Here is a 19,056-nt window from a genome sequence, read left to right as displayed (position 1 = left end):
AGTCATCACACTTAATTAATACATGCTGCACACTCATCAACACGACCATTTTATGAATTAAAATACTGCTTTTCTCCTGTTAAAAATTCTTATTTTCTCTACTAGGTATTTGTTAACAATGCCAAACTGAGTTTAAAGAGCCTTAATACCGTAATCCTTCAGTTATCAAGGTTAATGGGGACGAGAATCCCCCGCGAAAGTGAAAATCCTTGCAGATACCTTCTCTGTCACTTCCCGAACCCGATATTAATTCATGGGGCACCCGCTGTAGAACATCATTTTTTTTTGCACTCTTTAGACTCACTTTCAATCGAATAAACCGCTAAACGCTAGCAGTACCCATGCTCTGCAGTTTGTTTTTGTGGCCTTGTGCCCCCGCTCCGCTGTTTGACTAACAGCGTACACCAGCCTATCACAGTAACGCACACGGACAGTCTTGTCTACCCAAGACACAAAGCACTTCTAACCTGTCCCCGTGATAGCATTTGCTGTCGGCTGTCTGCTGCTAAGACACATTGCACAATATGTTGACATAAATGAAAATAAAGAAGATCCAAATCAATACAAAATCCGTGAAGCAGTGAACCAGGTTTTAACAATGCCGTTCGGGACACGCAATACATTAGGAATCAATAGAGGGTTGTTTAGAGTGTGCGGAGAGTGATTTAATGCTCATCCCCTCGTTTTTTGTTAGTTTAGCTTGAAAATGGTAATAATGGTAAAATATAATGGTAATAAAAAAAGTTACCTATTTCAGGCTTGTTTCATTTCATAACAACCCAGGAGGTCAGGCCAAATGAATCCAATTTAACTCAATTTACATTTCCATGTGACCCAATTATATCACCTTTCCTGGGTCTGAAATTATTAAAATGTGAATATGATTGAATTCACACTGTTGGGTCAAAAATACCCCAAAATAAGGTGAAAAAAATGGACTGATCCAATCAATATAATGCAACTCTCTGTGTCGTTATGGGAGAAATTACCCAATCTTTTAGGTTTTTCTTGACAAAAGACACAGAATTTTAGTTTTCAATTTTTGGGTTCTTTTACACAGAGAAAGCAACAAATATTTTGCACAATTTTATTTAAATACAAACAACCGTTTTTTATTAAAATCTAATTGTTTTTGGTATCTTTGTTGTTTTTTGATTTAAGACACATTATGTATTATTAATAGCCTCCTTGTGGTAAAAAACAAAACTTAATTCGGTGAAAAAGAGGCAAATTTACATAAACAATCACGCAAACATGCATTTTTTTCAAATACTCGTAGGTCAAGAAATGTGTATTTAATTACATAACATGAGGCCCACAGAGAGGGAACTCGCATGATTGTCCGCCATCTTGCTGCTATGACTACCCCCACAACCAAAAACCTTGGGCTGGGCAAACAATGACAAGAAAAATTGTGCTTTAAGGACTGTTTGGGTCTCCCTAGTTTGTATGCTGCTATGTGCTTTTCAGCATTCGTTTTTGGTTACATCGACATTCGGTGGTCAAATATTACAGTGTCTCTTTAACAAAACAACCCAATTTGGGGGCGGGGGAGTTTTTAAACAAATTAATCCACTGCTTTTATTGGTAGTTAGTTCTATTGTTAAAAAAACAATTTTCGGGGCTGTTTTTTTCCCGTAATAACAATGGAAGTTGGATTAAAATGAATTAAATAAGGTATTTATCCACGCCTGACCCAAATTGGGTTATCTTTTACCCAACTTTGTTTAGAATGTAGCCATAACACATGAATTCACTAAAACCCTTATTACATACACACAATGTCAATGTTCAATTAAATCAAATGAGTATGTTTATTGGAATATAATATTGTGAATGTGCTTAATTGCTGTTGAGATTGTCATGATTGTTTTCTGTTAGTAGTGTCAATAAATTTGTTCGAACCAAAATGTTTAATTAATGCTATTAGGAAGGTTTTAATTTAACGACGTGATTATTGCAGTAGTTCCAATTTGCCCTAAAGTAAGATTGAGATTGACTTTATGGATAATGTTTGAAAAAGTCGTCTAATTTACTGTTGCATTTGGGATTATGATTTGAATAAAAGCAAATTTGGCTTCACAAGCGAACTCCTCAAGCTATAGTGTTGCTTTGATGGGGTCCTAAATCCGTCCTGTCTGATATTAAAAGGTGTCACCTTTTCCAAATGGGCCAGTGTAAAAGAAGCACCTTCGCACTTTGACGGACAGGCAGTTATTTGGAGCCTGGGTGCGCTCGCAGACGCGCGTCCACCCTCGGGTTGAAAGCTTCCACGAGAGCGTGCTCGCTGTTTATTATTATCCGGGCTGGCGTGGGCCAGGCCTGTTTGCTCGTTTGCCTGTTTGCGTGTTGGCACTCCCTCTTCTCTCGCCATTGCAAAGAGCGTCCAACGTTGCAGGGGTAGGGGTCCTCTCTAAATGGGTTATGGGTTGTTCGTGACCGAAAAGGATCTATGAGCTGGCTCGTAGGGGAGATCGACGAGAGCCGGCTCTCCATCAATGAGGAGACGTTTCCTTTCTGTAACTTTTTGTGTCTCTCTCTCTCTCTCTCTCTCTCTCTCTCTCTCTCTCTCTCTCTCTCTCTCTCTCTCTCTCTCTCTCTCTCTCTCTCTCTCTCTCTCGCTCGCTCTCTCTCTCTCTCTCTCTCTCTCTCCCTCTCTCTCTCTCTCTCTGTTATTCTACTCTGTCTCATTATCGCATTCTCTTACATTCCCTCTTTTTTATCACTCTTTTTTCGATTTGTCTTTCTCTCTTCTCTCTCGCTCTCACATTGTGTTTCTTACGCTCTATCTACCTCTATTTATATCTATCTTTCTCTATTTCTCTGTATTTTATCTTTTATCTTTATTTCTCTTTCTATCATTTTCTCTCTATCTTCCTCTATTTCTAACTCTCTCTATCGCTTTCTCTCTCTATCATCCACTCTCTCTCTTTCCTTCTCTCTCTCTCTCGCTCTATCCTCTCTCTCTCTTTCCTTCTCTCTCTCTCTCTCTATCTATATCTCCCCTTTTCTCTTTCTCTTTTTCTTTCTCTCTCTCTCTATCTGTATCTCCCCTTTTCTCTTTCTCTCTTTCTCCCTCTCTCTCTTTTTCACTTTCTTTATCTATTCATCTATTTCTCTCATTCTGTCTTTCTCTCTTTCTCTCTTTCTCTTACTCTCTCACTCACTTGCATCATTGGTCAAAATCTGTTGTTTGCATAGTATAAGCATATTGAAATTTTAAATGTTCGGGTAAATGTTCAAAGAATATGGAAACAATACATTATTTTGGTTTATAATGTGGTATTTTTATTGGGAAAATGTGTTTCTAAACATTAAATTCTGAGGAACGGTTTGGGAGCTGAAGAAACCGACTCCTTTCAGTGAGTCTGGCTGTAAAGGCCGGTTCTCTAAAAATAGTTGGAATTCCCATCACTACTCTAAATGTCCCATCCGCCCCCTCTGCCAGCCGTTAAGACCCCCCAAAACAACCCCCTCGATTGCTGCACATGATACCTCTCTGCAGCGCTGTGTTTTGACTGAACTAAATCCCCCCGCTGTCCCAAATATTTCCCCCCTCCCCATAGATATGACTGCAAGCGCTCAGCCATCCGACCCGGTTCGGACCGTTCAAAAAGCCGGCACGGAAGGTCCATTAAAACCTGGATCCCTACGTCGGAATGGTCGTGAAATCCTAGCCATCCCGTCTATGCCCGAATTGAGCTAATGAAAAAAAATGGCACGCTACGGTTCCGGCCCCATGGTAGATTCGATCGCGAGCTTTACAAAGTTGCAGCATCCCTCTCTAGAGGGGGTGGGTGGGGTTGCATTGGCTGGGGGCGTCAAGCTGTGGGTTAAAGCAACTATTTGCTTGCAGTGGATGCTTGGTCATGTATATGATTCTTGGTCTGACAACGAGGTAAACTCTTGCAAAACCCGAATTAATTTTGAAGTAATGCAACTTCTGAATACAAGCAAACATTAATAACATAAGAATAAAGAAAGGATGTAAAAATAAAAAAATCTTGAGTCATAATGGAGGACCTCAAATGCGTTGACACGAATTAATAAGGGTTACAAAAAGGAACAATTTTCAAAGTTAATAATGCTTTTTTCTTAAAAAAAGAAGATAACTAAAAAAACAAGAATTTTCAATTGAAACATTAAGATCATAATTCGTTCTTTATTTTTTATGACTCGAGATATTGTCCCATCCAGCAAACGTTCAAGTCTTACACAATATTGGACCGACTATTTCACTACGTTGGTTAATTGGATCCATGCTGTTTTGGGGAACGTGTGCTTATTTAAAACGTAGTCAGTTTTATAAATTAAACTTTTCGCTCCAACTTGTTTTAGGTGAGCTCCGAAATCTTACATTATAAAACACAAAATGACGTCCCACACACTTAGAGTCCTCAAACAATTGGGAAAGAACAACTTATTTTGTGTAACAGAAATTGGATAGACAACCTGGGTAATTTTTGCTATTTTTCTTCTTTTACACTTGAATTGAAGATTTTCACAAAAATCCATTAATTTTGCTACACTACTGGGTTACTACACAGCATAATTGGGGTCAACAATTATTAAGATTTGACAGATTGGGTTTATCTATTGACCGCAGTTAAGTTTTTATGGTACCCTGTCCACACTATTAACGTTTAAATTGGGTCATTTACGGGTTTGGTGTTATTTCTGGATGTATATTCTGGATATTTATTCTGTGGATTGGTATTTTCAAATTTAATTATTGGATGAATGGATGCTCCAAACGAATTTTGTTGGTCTTTTTGACAATGAAAATAAACATTCTGATTCTGAATCTGAATCCAACCCATCCACGCGGATTGTCTTCCTCAAAATAGGCACACTTTTGAAGTTTTAAACAGTAAATGAGGTTGCATTGTGCAAAAACTCTCGTTTTAGAACCCACCCATCCATTATCTGCACCGCTTATCCTCAGTAGGGTCACGGGGGTGCTGGAGCCCATCACAGCTGTCCTCGAGCAGTGGGCCTCAACTGGTTGCCAGCCAATCACAGGGACAGACAACTTCACTTGCTCATTCAAACCTAAGGACAATTTGGACCGACCAATTAACATGCATGTTTATAGAATGTGGGAGGAAACTGCAGTGCCCGGAGGGAACCCACGCAAGCACGGGGAGAACATGTAAACTCCACACAAGAAGCTTCGATCTCATGACCTCAGAACTGTGCTGCCGTGCTCGTTTTAGAACCACAAAGCACAAATATGTTCCTGGATAAACGTAAGCACAAACATACTTTTCCCTCCTATCAATGACTGTATTTCATCTATGACCATCACAAATTGTCAACTGGTCATTTTTAATCGAAAAGAGTTGCAATTTGGGACAAAAAAGACCCTGCCCGTTTCATGTGTCTTTGTTTATGTGTGCGCGCGTTCTTGTTTACTCACTGCGCGGTTCTCGAGGCCCATCCACTGTGACCTTAATGGCGCGGTGGTAAGTGGCCACTTGGGGCGGTCCGGTGAAGACAGTGATGGTCAGAGTGAAGCTTTTCCCTGCAAAAGTGCATTTCTACGTCAGAATATTTGATGGAAAGTCTTTGTTGTCGCTTTATTGTTTCCTGCAGCCTCTCGGCGGCGCCTGCTTGGATGTCGCAGAGACTGAGGAATTAAAAAAAAAAAAAAAGAAAGAGACCACCTCAGTTGAGGGCCTGTCAATAGTTATATGATTTGGATTGAGAATGCGCTCCAGATTGTCTGAAAATGCTCAAAGCGATGGTGTATTGTTCAAAAAGGCGGGATCTTAGAGTTAAAAGAAGGAGGGGGCGTTATCTGGCACGGAGACATGAGAAAGACATCTCGTGTTAAAAAGAGACGGTGTTGGGGAGCGGGGGTGCGGTGTTATATTGGTGTAAATTTACTGCCTGAATCATCTCTGGGCCACCTTACAATCTAAAAACAAAAGAATGTTTGTATTGTTTCTGAGCATCGGAATTGAATACACAATAAAAGGCCCCAACAAATAGAGACGTATTTCTAAAGATAATTTAAAAATAAATTAGCTGCAAAACTTGTCAGGGAAATCCAACAATAAATCTTTTATCGGGCTGATGCAAAAAGGGTGGGGTTAAAACATATTTTTGTATAAGATTTAAAAACTGTCATTAAGCATTTGCTTCGGAAAAAATAAATACATTCACACATTTCGGATAGGAAGATTGTGGTGCATGCAAGAAAATGGAGTAGCAGAATTGTGAAACCATTCGGGTCGAAATGTTCTGTATTTTGTACTTAATCGTCGCAACAAACATCCAATTACAACATGAGCAAATCACTTAAAAGGAAAAAACGGATGCTAGGTCGAAACCAAGGATTTATAAGAGCCCTGTCCCTAAAATAACTTTAGACGCTTAATCTTATATTAACAAGTTTTACATCATTATAACATTAATTTGCCAGTCTATTCGGAAATTATCACATTATTTGAACCGCATTATATAATTTACATTTTTTTTCCTTCTATTACATCCACCCCCCCGCCCCCCTCTCTACAGAATCATGTGTAAAGCCCGAGACAAATATACATTTTTTTTCATTTACATTTTGTAGTAAATGAGCGAAAACTGTGTGATATGCGTTTTTTCTCCTCAGACTCCGATAGAAGAATGACTAATTAATATGGGTTGAAAACGTGGAACAACCCAGTTGGGTCCGTTTAGAACCACATTCAAAGTGGAAAACAATTTTCGGGGGATGCTTCAAACTCATTTAGGACAGGAGCAACGCCGCGCACGAAACAGAAATGAACCTCATGGAGATTGACAGTGAAGACCCTGCCTGATATGTGTTTTAATCCTTAGAAATGGCAAGAGGCATATGAAATATATTTCCATTTGTTATATTTCCTCAGAGTTCGTCAATTAAGTATTGTTTTTGTGTGTGCTTTGCCTAAATAGAAAGCCACAAACAACTTGGACTGGTAGGGGGAAACCCAATTTAATCAGTTTTGAATTAATTTTAAAATTAAAAACACTATTTTTGGGGGTTGTTTGAGCCAATTAAGAGCAGGAACTATGCATCGCATGCAACATAAATCAACCTCAAAAATGTGACGCAAACGTAGACAGTTAGGACCCTGACTTAAAAACAAAAACCTTAGAAACGCAATAGAGGCAAAAATATATTACTAATATATTCGATATATTTTCTCAGTTTGTCAATAAAATAAGTTCGGTCATTTTATATGTGCGCGTTGTGTTAACCTCGTCCGCTCCTCCCGACGAAGCGCAGGTCGTTGAAGCGGGCCACTTGGTTCTTCATCACGGCCGAAGCGTTCCTAAGCTCTGCCGAATAGTTTTCGTCGTTTCCGGCCATAACGGTCACCAGGGTGCCGTCGGGGACATCGCCAAGGGCCACAACCTACATGCGTGGATGAGGAGGAAAAAAAAGGACATTCCTGTGAGGTGCGGCTTTAAAACGGTGTTTATTCGTTAATGTTATTCTAGGGAAAATAATCACTGTTATTACTTTAGATTAAATCATATTTTTGTGTTATTTCAATGATGTTCTGTTTTTATTCATAATATAGTGAGTAAATAAACGTATATTGCGACAGACATGCTAAGCATTTGACATTAACAAGATCTTAAAAGCGGTAGGGTCGAAAAAAGGGTAGTCTTACGCGTAAAATGGTAGTGTTGGCAGGCATGTTGCAGCCCACTGCTTACCCCCTAATAATACATAATTCAAAATAAATCGTTTTGAATTGCTTGCCTTAAAAGCCACAGGTAGGGTTTTATTACACCTCCAGTGAGACGGAAGCACCGAGCAGAGGAAATTCGGACTGTCAGTGCGCACCAGTTCCCCAGCGTGATCCGCCAGGACATCCACAACGTTCCTGGTGTCCGGTCTAGCCCGGAGCGGGCCCGGGGTCGCCATGGCCCCGTTACCGTCGACCAGCTTACTGCAGGTGAAGGAAGCGGAGGGCGGCGTGAACCGTCTGGTGGTGGGCGGCTCTACGGGAATATGCATCACAACAACAGCTCCGATCAGGGTCAAGATGGAGAGGTGGGGAGGTGGAACGCGTCTTCTCAAGGATGAGAGTCAGTCAGATCATCTGGTGTCGATTCACCTAGAAAGTCTTTCCGATTGAAAAAAAAAATCAATAGATCCAAACCAAGAGTGTCAATGAAAGTCCAGGGAGCTTATGAATCAAGAAAGGACAAACAATCGTCGATAAAAGTCGCTTAGATCTCCATTAAACAACTTTAAGTCACACTCGGGAAAAGCGTCCTCCCGTGCGTAAAACTTGATCCGCGTCCTCGCCCACAAACCCAAAAAAACAAAACACTGCCCGGACAAAAGTTTGTTTAACTCTTATAAGATCCACGCATACGCTGGACGAGGAGCTCAAGAGTGCCACAGACGAGAACACGCGACTCATTTTAGTCTTTGGTGCGTCTCAGCCTCCGCCAATCAAGCGCCGGGGTTGGGCTTGGCGTGCACCAATCAAATAACGCAGCGCCGCAGCGCTTTAAACTCAATTATGGAGTCATCTCACTCTTATATATTTTTATGCTTGGAAATCAGGATGGATATAAAGATAACACTGACTAAAAAAGTGAAAAAAGAAGAGAAAAATCCATACTCCATAATGAATAAATATTACCAATCGAACACTATAAACAATCTCTTCCCTCACACGTGCATGATCTTAAACAAGTGAAAGGAGCCATTATCGATAAATACGTATCTGTAAAAGTGACAAAAACATACGTGTATTATTTCATGAGTAATAATACTCTATTATACTTGAAACAGTGAAGGCAAACAGAATGAAAAGTGCAGCCAAATGCAGGAAGGTGGCTGCAGGTTCTCTTGCAAACACTAGTTGGCGCATTTGCCTTTCATTTCAAAAGGAGAAGCGTGGAGCAGACACTTTCATGTCGTGTCTAAAATATATCAAATTAAGTCAAGTTAAACTCATTCGCGCAGCCCTTAATCACAAAAAGTCACAACGGGGTTGCACATCTCGCAAAATATTATGAAATTAACCATTACTTCTTTATTTCAAAGCCAAATTAAAAGTTACAAGGTGAATTGATAACGTAAATTAAGAAAACTCATATCTGCTATTTCTCATGGACCCCAGTAAACCTATGTGTCAATTATTAATTTATAGAATTGTGACTGTATCAAAAAAAAAAATCCGTAATTTATTGAGATTTAAAACCAACTTGAATTCGATCCTATTTGTTTATGTTCACATCTTCACAGACTCATAATATTAAAGGTAAACTTGTTGAATACATATTTTAAATAATATTTGTGGTATATCTATCATAAGCATAACAATTAAATGCATCATGTTTAAAATAGTAATCTATGATTTCAGCAACAGAATCTTCGATTTGGCAAATACCAAACATCCTTTTCTGCAATTTAATTAGATAACAAAAATGTAACGAAATACAACAGCATTCGTGATTCTGGTATCACATTTAATTCCTTCTGATTGGCTTTTATTATTTGAGATCGTTAACCCAGTTTATAAATTGATTGATAAATCGCATATTTCAGTACTTGGAGGTTTATTGGTTATTAAATATGAAATTAGAGGACCGTTTTTTTCTAACGGGGGGGGGGGACGAGGGAGGTAAGCCTCAAGTATTATAAATCAAAATAATTTTGCTTGAATTTCAGTGTCGAAGCAACAAATAAAGTTGCGCTTTTAACTGATTTAATTAGTCTCAAATATGGACAAAACCTAATGAAATATATGTAATCAAATTATGTTATGTTATTGCCCTATTTTTCATTGCACCGTTCTTACGAATAACTCAGTCTCCAAATTCTACCTCGTAAATATTTATATATCCTGGCACTCTTTATATTGTATTATTCTCCTTGAAGGTATTATTACGTTTTTATCCCAGAGAGACAAGTGTAAAAACAATCTTCTCTTGGTTTTTGTCAGTGACAATAAAGGCAATTCTAATTTTATGTATTCACATTCTTTTAAACTTAGTTCAGATCATCCGCAGTTCTGCAAACGGTTGAGAAGGATTATTATGTCACGTTTTGAGGCGGTAACCCCAAGTGCTGGGAAGCAGAGAAAGAGAGGAAAAAACGGACTTCCAAAATAATGTTGCTTATTCAGAAACAGGATTCAAAATAACAATACAATAACTAAAGGACACAAAAACAAGGTGTACATAAATAATAGGCAATAACCAACACCCCAAGCCGAATCAATGGAATCAGAATAATACAACAATGACTAAATACATGTTGACTAATCAGACAAAAAACAATACCTGGAAACAAATAAAAAGTAATACACAAAATATAAATAAACTGTTTAAACTATTTTTAAAGGGACAGTTTGTATTATTTAGCTATTAATAGTGTTAAAAAAACTTTATTTATTAAAAAAAAAACCAATATTGATTTAAATAATAATTAAAGATACATTAACTATCATAAAAAGTGCATTTTTTCAACATACTGGTAGGTTGTATTTTACATAACTTATCCTACCCCTAAAGGGGGGCTGGCATATTTGTTAGCCATCTTGCTGCTACGGGTACCTTAAAATTAAAAAACTTGGGCAAAAAAAAAAAAGAAAATAGAGGAAAATTTGTGTGGTCTTGTCACTTCCAGTCTCTGTAGTTTTTATTCTTCCCTGTCCATTTTAGCACTTGTTTTTGGGTAAATTACACAAAACAGCAACATCTAGTGGGTAAATATTACACAGTGTCAGTTCAAATATTGAAACCAGTGTTGTCTACCGTCACGTGTACATACTTTTAAAAAGGATGGTATTGTCATCGACATCACTACGGTATGTACTCCAGTAAATAGAAACAAATTTAACATTGACAAACACCCCAATAAATAAATGAAAACATTATAATTAAAAAGCAAAAAGTACAGTAAAAAAAAAGAATCAATATAAACACAGATACTAACGGCTAAAGTATCAGCTGTTAATTAAATAGAAAAAAGTCAACAAAGCTAATACAGTCCAACATAAAAACCTTTTTATAGAGCTGCTCTGGGCCACAACTCACACCACATGCTCCCACAACCAGGCTTACTGGACTGTCTCAGAAAATTAGAATATTGTGATAAAGTTCTTTATTTTCTGTAATGCAATTAAAAAACCAAAAATGTCATACATTCTGGATTCATTACACATCAACTGAACTATTTCAAGCCTTTTATTATTTTAATATTGCTGAATTTGGCTTACAGCTTAAGAAAACTCAAAAATCCTATCTCAAAATATTAGAATATCATGAAAAAGTATACAAGTAGGCTATTCAACTAATCACCTGAATCATCTAATTAACTCGAAACACCTTGCGAGGGTTTCCTGAGCCTTAAAAACACTCAGCTTGGTTCAGTAAACTAAATCACTGCTGATCTGACTGCTGTCCAGAGGACCATCATTGTTACCCTCCATCAGGAGGGTAGGACACAAAAAGAAATTTCTCAAAGAGCAGGCTGTTCACAGAGTGCAGTTTCAAAGCATATCCACAAAAAGTCTGTTGGAAGGGAAAAATGTGGCCGGAAACGCTGCACAACCAAGAGAGATGACCGCAGCCTTAACAAAATTGTGAAGAAGAGCCGCTTCCAGAATTTGAGGGAGCTTCAAAGACAGTGGGCTGAAGCTGGAGTCCAGGTATCAAAAGCCACAGTTCACAGACGTGTCCGGGAAATGGGCTACAATAGCCGTATTCCCATGGTCAAGCCAATTCTGAACTCAAGACAACGGAAGAAGCGTCTGACTTGGGCTATGGAGAAGAAGCACTGGACAGTTGCAGAGTGGTCCAAAGTCCTCTTTTCAGACGAAAGCAAGTTTTGCATTTAATTTGGAAGTCAAGGCGCCAGAGTCTGGAGAAAGGCTGGAGAAGAGCAAAATCCAAGTTGCTTGAAATCCAGTGTGAAGTTCCCACAGTCAGCAATGGTTTGGGGAGCCATGTCAGCTGCTGGTGTTGGTCCACTGTGTTTCATCAAGTCCAGAGTAAATGCAACTGTGTACCAAGAGATTTCAGAGCACTACATGCTTCCATCTGCTGAAAAGCTCTATGGAGATGAGTATTTCATTTTCCAGCATGATCTGGCACCTGCCCACAGTGCCAAAACCACCAGTAACTGGTGCACTGACCATGGCATCACTGTCCTTGATTGGCCTGCTAATTCCCCTGACCTGAACCCCATCGAGAATTTGTGGGGTATAGTTAAGAAGAAGATGAAAGACACCAGACCTACAAATGCAAATGAGCTGAAGGCCGCTATCGAAGCATCCTGGGCATCAATAACACCTCAGCAATGCCACAGGCTGATTGCCTCCATGCCACGCCGAATTGATGCAGTAATCCGTGCAAAAGGATTCCCAACCAAGTACTGAGTGCATCAATGGACATTTTCAAATGTTTGATTTAGTTTTGCTGTTATAAAATTATTTTTTTTACTTGGTCTGAGGAAGTATTCTAATATTTTGAGATAGGATTTTTGAGTTTTTTTCAGCTGTAAGCCAAAATCAGCAATATTCAAATAATAAAAGGCTTGAAATAGTTCAGTTGATGTGTAATGAATCCAGAATGTATGACATTTTTGTTTTTTTAATTGCATTACAGAAAATAAAGAACTTTATCACAATATTCTAATTTTCTGAGACAGTCCAGTATATCCTAAGCCATATCTGCCAAACACATGGCCTGTGGGCCAGATGTGGCCCAACACATCGTTTTTTTGTGGCCTGCAAGACAATGCTGAGGGAAGCACAAGAGAAAAATGGCTTACGGTTTTAAATATGTCCACTTGATCTCTCAAAGCCAGGAGCCACTCGAGAAGCTCCCACTTTAGCTGTGTCATTTATCATTTATCAAACAGAGAACATTGAGGGAACACACATAATAAAAAAGTATCTGGGTGCTAGCTAAGCCAGGGGTATCAAATTCATTTTAACTCGGGTTCCGCTCAATACAACAAACATTCTCTCGGGGCAGGACTATTAGATTTAGAGAGAAAGAAAGAAAGATAGAAAGAAATAAGAGAAAGAGAGGGAGAGAAAAGTAGAGGGTGGGACAAAGAAAGAGAGAAAGGGAGAAAGAGAGAGAGAGTGCGCAGGAGAAACAAAAGAGATAAAAAGAGAAATAGTGAAAGAGGGGGAAAGAAAGAGAGTGAAAGAAAGACATCCAAAGAGAAATAGAAAGAGAGAGTGCAAGAAAAGAGAAGTATAGAAAGAGAGAAAGGGAGACACAGATAAGGGGAAAGCAAGAGAGACAGAGAGAGAGAGAGAGAGAGAGAGAGAGAGAGAGAGAAGGAAAAAAGGAAGAGAGAGCAAAACAAGTTAAAAAGACACAGAGAGGAAGAGACAAAGAGGAACAAAGAAAGAGAAAAAGAGAGACAGAGATAGTGAAAGAGAGAGAGAGAGATAGAGAGAGAAAGAGAGAGAGAGGGAGAGGGAGAGAGATACAAGTACAGTGTTTGGGTGAGGCACCTGGCTTTGGCAACATCAAGTGGACATATTTCAAACCTGCAGCTCGTTTTTCCCTTGCGCTTCTACGAGCTGGCCGGATTTAATCCCTTAGCGGGCCTGATTCAGCCTGCGGGCCGCCTGTTTGACACCCCTCATCTAAGCCATTCATTTACTCGTCCGGCACCCATGAGAGTGTTTTTTTTTCTACCATGTGGGTCCTTAAGCTAAAATTAGTCTGACACCCCTGCACAGGGCCATGCCCTTTCAATCATTTTAAGTCTCCATAGTTTTCATTCTCCCTTATGCTTTTTCCTATTCATTTTTAGTTGCACTACAAAAAACAGCAACATCTCGTGGTCACATAATACACATTGTCCCTTTAAGCATCTACACATCTTCTTTAAGGGTATACCTCGGTGTGTTAATTGAAAAGTAGTTGATAGTTGTACCTCGATGGACCTTGGTGTGCTCTGTCAACACATCTGTTTATTTATGACGTATGAATATAATTTCAGTTATAGTAATGTAAACCCCACATGGGGAAATTCAATTTCCACACTGCTTTATATTTGAGTTGCCGACCACACTTAGAAGAAGACCACACAAGCATGCAGGTAGGTATACAAGGAGAAGTCAGAAGGCCCTGCCAACATTGCCCCAGGCTTGCTCAATAACCCCCCCCAAAAAATACATTGCCAACACACAACCTCTATTTTTGGTGAAGCTCAATGACAAAACTTGTGATAAATTGTTCATTATTAAAGCGTGACTACTCGTTCTAGTCCCACGACCTTAATGTGCCATGTCAAATTTCGGCCTGCGTATATCACACTTCACTTTCTACGGTTTCAGTCGGTTTGGATAAGGCTCACCAAGGCCATGAACACTTTTTGGTGATTTAGGATGAGTCGGGCCTTAAGATTAAATGGAACTGCAGGACTTCACGAGCAAAACCTCAAACTCACCTCAGCATATGTATTATGGATGTCGGTGTGCGTATGTGTGTTTTCCAGCCTTACCCATAAACCACAGGTCCCCAAACATTTTCCAGTGAGGGCCACATAACTTTCCCCTTCTCTGATCAGAGGTCGGGGTCAGTTTGTAACAGAAAAGGTGTGACGATTGCAGGAGTGCCTAAATTAAAAAAAAAAAAACTCCAGAAAGCCACAATCAAATAACCCACTATGTATTCTTCACAGACCAAATGTCACATAATAGATATTAACACGATTAATAAAATAACCAAATAGCTTTAGATCAGGGGTGTCTCATTTTAACTCGGGGGCCACACGATAGAACAAACATTCTCTCGGGGCCAGACTAGTAGATTAGAGAGAAAGAAAAAGAGAACGATAGGGAGAGAAAAGTAGAGAGGGTGAAACAGACAAAGGGACAAAGAGAGAGAGAAGAGAGAGAACAAGAGAGCGTGATAAACAAAAGAGATAAAAGAGAAATGGTGAGAGAGTGGGAAAGAAAGAGAGAGAAAGAAAGAAATCCAAAGAGAAATATAAAAAGAAAGAGAAGGAGAGAAAGCGAGAAGAGGGAGAACGGGAGAAGGGGAAAGCAACATAGAAAGAGACAATAGAGAGGAAAGGAAGAGAGAGCAAAAGAAGGTAAAAGGACACAGAGATAAATAAACAAAGAGGAACAAAGAAAGAGAAAAAGAGAGACAGAGAAAGTAAAAGAGAGAGGGAGAGAAAAAGGGAGGAAGAGACAGATAGATAAAAATATAGAGAGAGAGAGCGAGCGAGAGAGAGAGAGAGTAAGAGAGAGAAAGTGAGAGAGGGAGAGAGAAAAAGAAATACAAGTGCAGCGTTTGTGAGAGGCACCTGGCTTTGGCAACATTAAGAGGACATATTTCAACCTGCAGCTCGTTTTTCTCTTGCGCTTCTCTGAGCGTTGTCTCGCAAGCCGCATTCAATCCCTTAGGCCTGATCTGGCCCGCGGGCCGCCTGTTTGACACCCCTGCTTTAGACATTTTAAACAAATAATAGAAGCGGTTTTCCACTACAAATTTTCAGATGGCGTACAAAACCAAAGATAACTGCTATGCCTTTTGATCCACAGAATTTCCAAAGTCAAGATTAAAAAAAAAAACCCAAAAAGCTTATTAACTCATTCAGTGCCATAAACGTATTTTCACGTCGTTTACATTTTTTCTGCCAACACTCAAAACTTTTTATTGAATATTTGAATCAACAAATTGCCTTTTTTGAAGTACAATTTAGTCATAAATTGAAGTAAAAATATCCGAAAAAAATCATCCTTAAGTATAGTTGTGAATGTTACTTGAAAATAACGTAAATTATAAAAAAATAATAAGATATTTTTTTACCAAATGAGTATAAATCAGTTATATATTTAAGAAAAATATAACATTAGAAAAAAAACTAAACTAGGCAACATTTTGTGGGTAGGATTATTATATTCTCTAGCAATGACAGTATGTATTTGGTATGAATTTTAGGAAAAATATCATAAAAATGAAAAAAAAACGTGAAAGAAGTGACATTTTCTGTAAATGGGGTAAGAATATTAATTATCTTTTGCAATGTGAGTGTAAATGTGTAATAAATTGAAGTAAAAACATTGTAAGAAGAAAACGTTATGTTATGGAATGCTCTGCGCCCTGAGATTCGATCTGCAACATCAATGGAACTGTTTAAATCTAGGCTTAAAACACATTTCTATTCTATAGCTTATGAATGACCTATATTTCATGTTGACAATAAGGGGGATTAGCTCATATAGAATAGAATAGAATAGAATATACCTTTATTGTCATTGTTACAAAATGGGTTAGCATATTGTGACAACGAAATTGGGCATGACACTCCAGTTTCACACATTCACAGTGAGGTAAAAAGCCAATAAGATAAAGGAACAGAGAAGATAAGGTTATAAAACAAGGAGGATAAGGCTATAGTTATACTATATAGTATGTAGTATATATAGTATATAGTATAACTATATGCGGAAACTTTTCAAGGTTTCTTCATTTTCCTCAAGTTGAGGTTTTTGAGTTTTTCCTTTCCCTCGTGCAGGTTTTAGATCAGGGGATGGTGTAATAATAGTCTGTGGTTTGCAATAATCTGTGGTCTGTGCAGCCCTTTGAGACTCCTTGTGATTGAGGGCTATAATAAAAATTGTGACTTAGAATTAGAAAAAAAAGTAAAATTTTCTGACAATGGTGTAAAATTATTAATTATCTTTGTAATGAGAGTGAGTGTCCTGAAGAAGGATGAGCGCCACCAGGCTGTAAATGCTTAACCCTAGCAGTCAAGGGATCTGTGACCCGTGAATTGGAATAAAGTACAATATAACTATAAATTGAAGTAATAATACATCATAACAGAAAAAAAGCAACATTTTCTAAAAAAAAAACAAACAAACAAAATAAAACACAAAACGACGTGAAAATAAGTCTATGGCACTGTGTGAGTTGACCTTGATAAGAGGAACTGGAATCATTCATTTTTTTGCCACCCACTTGGCCGCCGAGCCACTTAAAAGTCACTTTGAAGCCTGATAAAAGCTCAGCTACGGGAATCCTCTCCCAGTTTCATTTTTTTCAAAACTTCAGAAAACCTATTCACCTATGTAACGTTCAGGCTATATTCAGCAAAGCGAGACATAATCCTTTGGATGGGTAGCCATTCATTTGTAAAGGGGGGCGCTGTGCATCCAATTAGAGCTAGTTTGAGGTTGCTGATGACCTAAGACAAAGATTCTATCTTTAGAGTAGCTGCGGCCATTGCGAATTTCTGTACATTCACAAATTACAGGGCATGCTTTCGCCCTCAACCCACCGAATACATTCCTTCCCAAAAGTGTCTGCTCAAATTTCATCCGGAGGTTTTCGCGCTGTGGAAATACGAGTGCTGCGAATGAGCGGTACTGAAATGGAGTTCGATTCCGCCAGATTAAAGCCGGATCATTTCATGGCGACGGGTGTTTTTTGTTATTTTTCCCATTTTTGGTACCGATGATGAATTCTGCGGCCACGTTGGAACGTTGCGCTTGTTTACTCGTCCGGCCTCGTTTTGAGGCGCTACGCTGAGGACGGGACTTTTTCTGCTCAATATACCGGGGCGCAGGGTCTGTTATTAGATGATGGAATTCACCCAAGACATTTGCACGGGGCCTGTCAAAAACACTTTGACATTTAAGACAGGAAAGATGAAATTGTCCTTGATCCTGGTGATTTACTGTTGGTTTGAATGAACATGAACATGTTGAACATGTGGAGTTCTTTGGAAAAAAGTCCAACATTTGTTTGAGTCCAACAGAGACCGATGCAGTAGATTAATAAAAATAATAATATCCTAGACTCATATACGGCACCATTAGAGAATAGAAATAAACGCTACTGTACATCTATTTCTGTCCAGCTTACTATAACTCAGTGGGAACACAGGCTAGCAGTCACTATGAGTAAATCTATGCACCTCTGACTGGTTTCGCCACATCTCTTTTATGTCGAGACACCTTTTTTTTGTTTTCAAAATTATGATAAATCTTTCAACGACAAGTAGAGGAGACATACTAAGAGGTCATGTGATTAAGAAGTGGAATTACAAGACGGGCCTGCGCCACTTGAATGTTCAGATTAGAGAAAATGCTGCTTTTCAATGGGAAACAAAAATGTACTCGGAAATGCCAATAATTTAATACATTCATACAAGTATGAATGAAAAAAATACATATAAAATGATACATGAATGAACAAGATTCGTTTTCAACGTATATACAAAAAAGAATATGAAAGAGATGCTCCTAGCATTAAATGCATCAAGAATTGTTATTCAAATGAAAGACCAGTCTTGGCATGTAATTTAGTTAATCTACTATTTACTATTTGTTTTTTACGACTTTCTCATGCACACAAAAGAAAGGAAGTTGTTGTTTGCAAGAATTTGTGTGAATTTAGTTTCAAATAGTTCAACCTACATTTGTTTTAATCTATAACTTTATATCCTTTTCTAAAACTTACATTTATTTCACAAATTCATCTATTTATTTACTTATTTGTTATTTTTTCTTTCCATACTGATACTGGTACTGGTACTGGTAGAGGCTAAAGGTCGCTTAAAACAAGGACTAACTGGCTCAGAGAAAGTTTCTTCCCCGAGGCAGTAACAACCCTAAACAAGAGCGGAAGGCTGTGAAAAATATATATTTTGCTTATTATGGTAAAATCTAGCCAGCATGGCGGCGCAGTGGTTAGCGTGTGCGTGGCACAGTTTTGAGGTCATGGGATCAAACTTTCCTGTGTGGAGTTTGCACTATGCTTGCGTGGGTTCACTCCGGGCTCTACGATTTCCTCCCACATTACAAAATCATGCATCAGGTTAATTCGCCGGTCTAAATTGCCTATAGGTGTGAATGAGCAAGTGAGTTGTCCGTCTCTATGTACCCTGCGATTGGTTGGCAACCAATTCAGGGTGTCCCCTGCCCACTGCCCGAAGATAGCTGGGATGGGCTCTAGCATCCACGCGACCCTACTGAGGATAAGCGGTATGGATAATGGATCGATGGATGGTAAAATCTTGACTCATATCTTATTTTTTACCTTATTTTCTAATTTCTTTTGCTGTTA

At 38.7% G+C, this 19,056-nt stretch overlaps 1 protein-coding gene across 1 annotated transcript in view; it reads right to left on the bottom strand.

Annotated features, from left to right (window-relative positions):
* The window catches only part of runx3 (RUNX family transcription factor 3), a 57,786-nt gene extending 49,419 nt beyond the window's left edge, over window positions 1-8,367 (bottom strand). The window contains exons 1-3 of the mRNA XM_088354232.1: window positions 7,742-8,367; window positions 7,231-7,387; window positions 5,420-5,524 (exon numbers count right to left, since the gene is read on the bottom strand). Coding sequence (XP_088210358.1) covers window positions 5,420-5,524; window positions 7,231-7,387; window positions 7,742-7,999 — 520 coding nt within the window. The 5' untranslated portion in view covers window positions 8,000-8,367. The remainder of the gene's footprint in view (window positions 1-5,419; window positions 5,525-7,230; window positions 7,388-7,741) is intronic.
* Between the last annotated feature and the right edge of the window lie 10,689 nt (window positions 8,368-19,056).

This window comes from Urocampus carinirostris, chromosome 15 (assembly GCF_059441175.1).
Source record: "Urocampus carinirostris isolate Australia breed hairy pipefish chromosome 15, RoL_Ucar_1.0, whole genome shotgun sequence".
In the NCBI taxonomy this organism is placed as follows: Eukaryota; Metazoa; Chordata; class Actinopteri; order Syngnathiformes; family Syngnathidae; genus Urocampus; species Urocampus carinirostris.
Note: the sequence above shows the minus strand (reverse complement) of the source record. Positions and strands in the feature narration are given on the sequence as shown.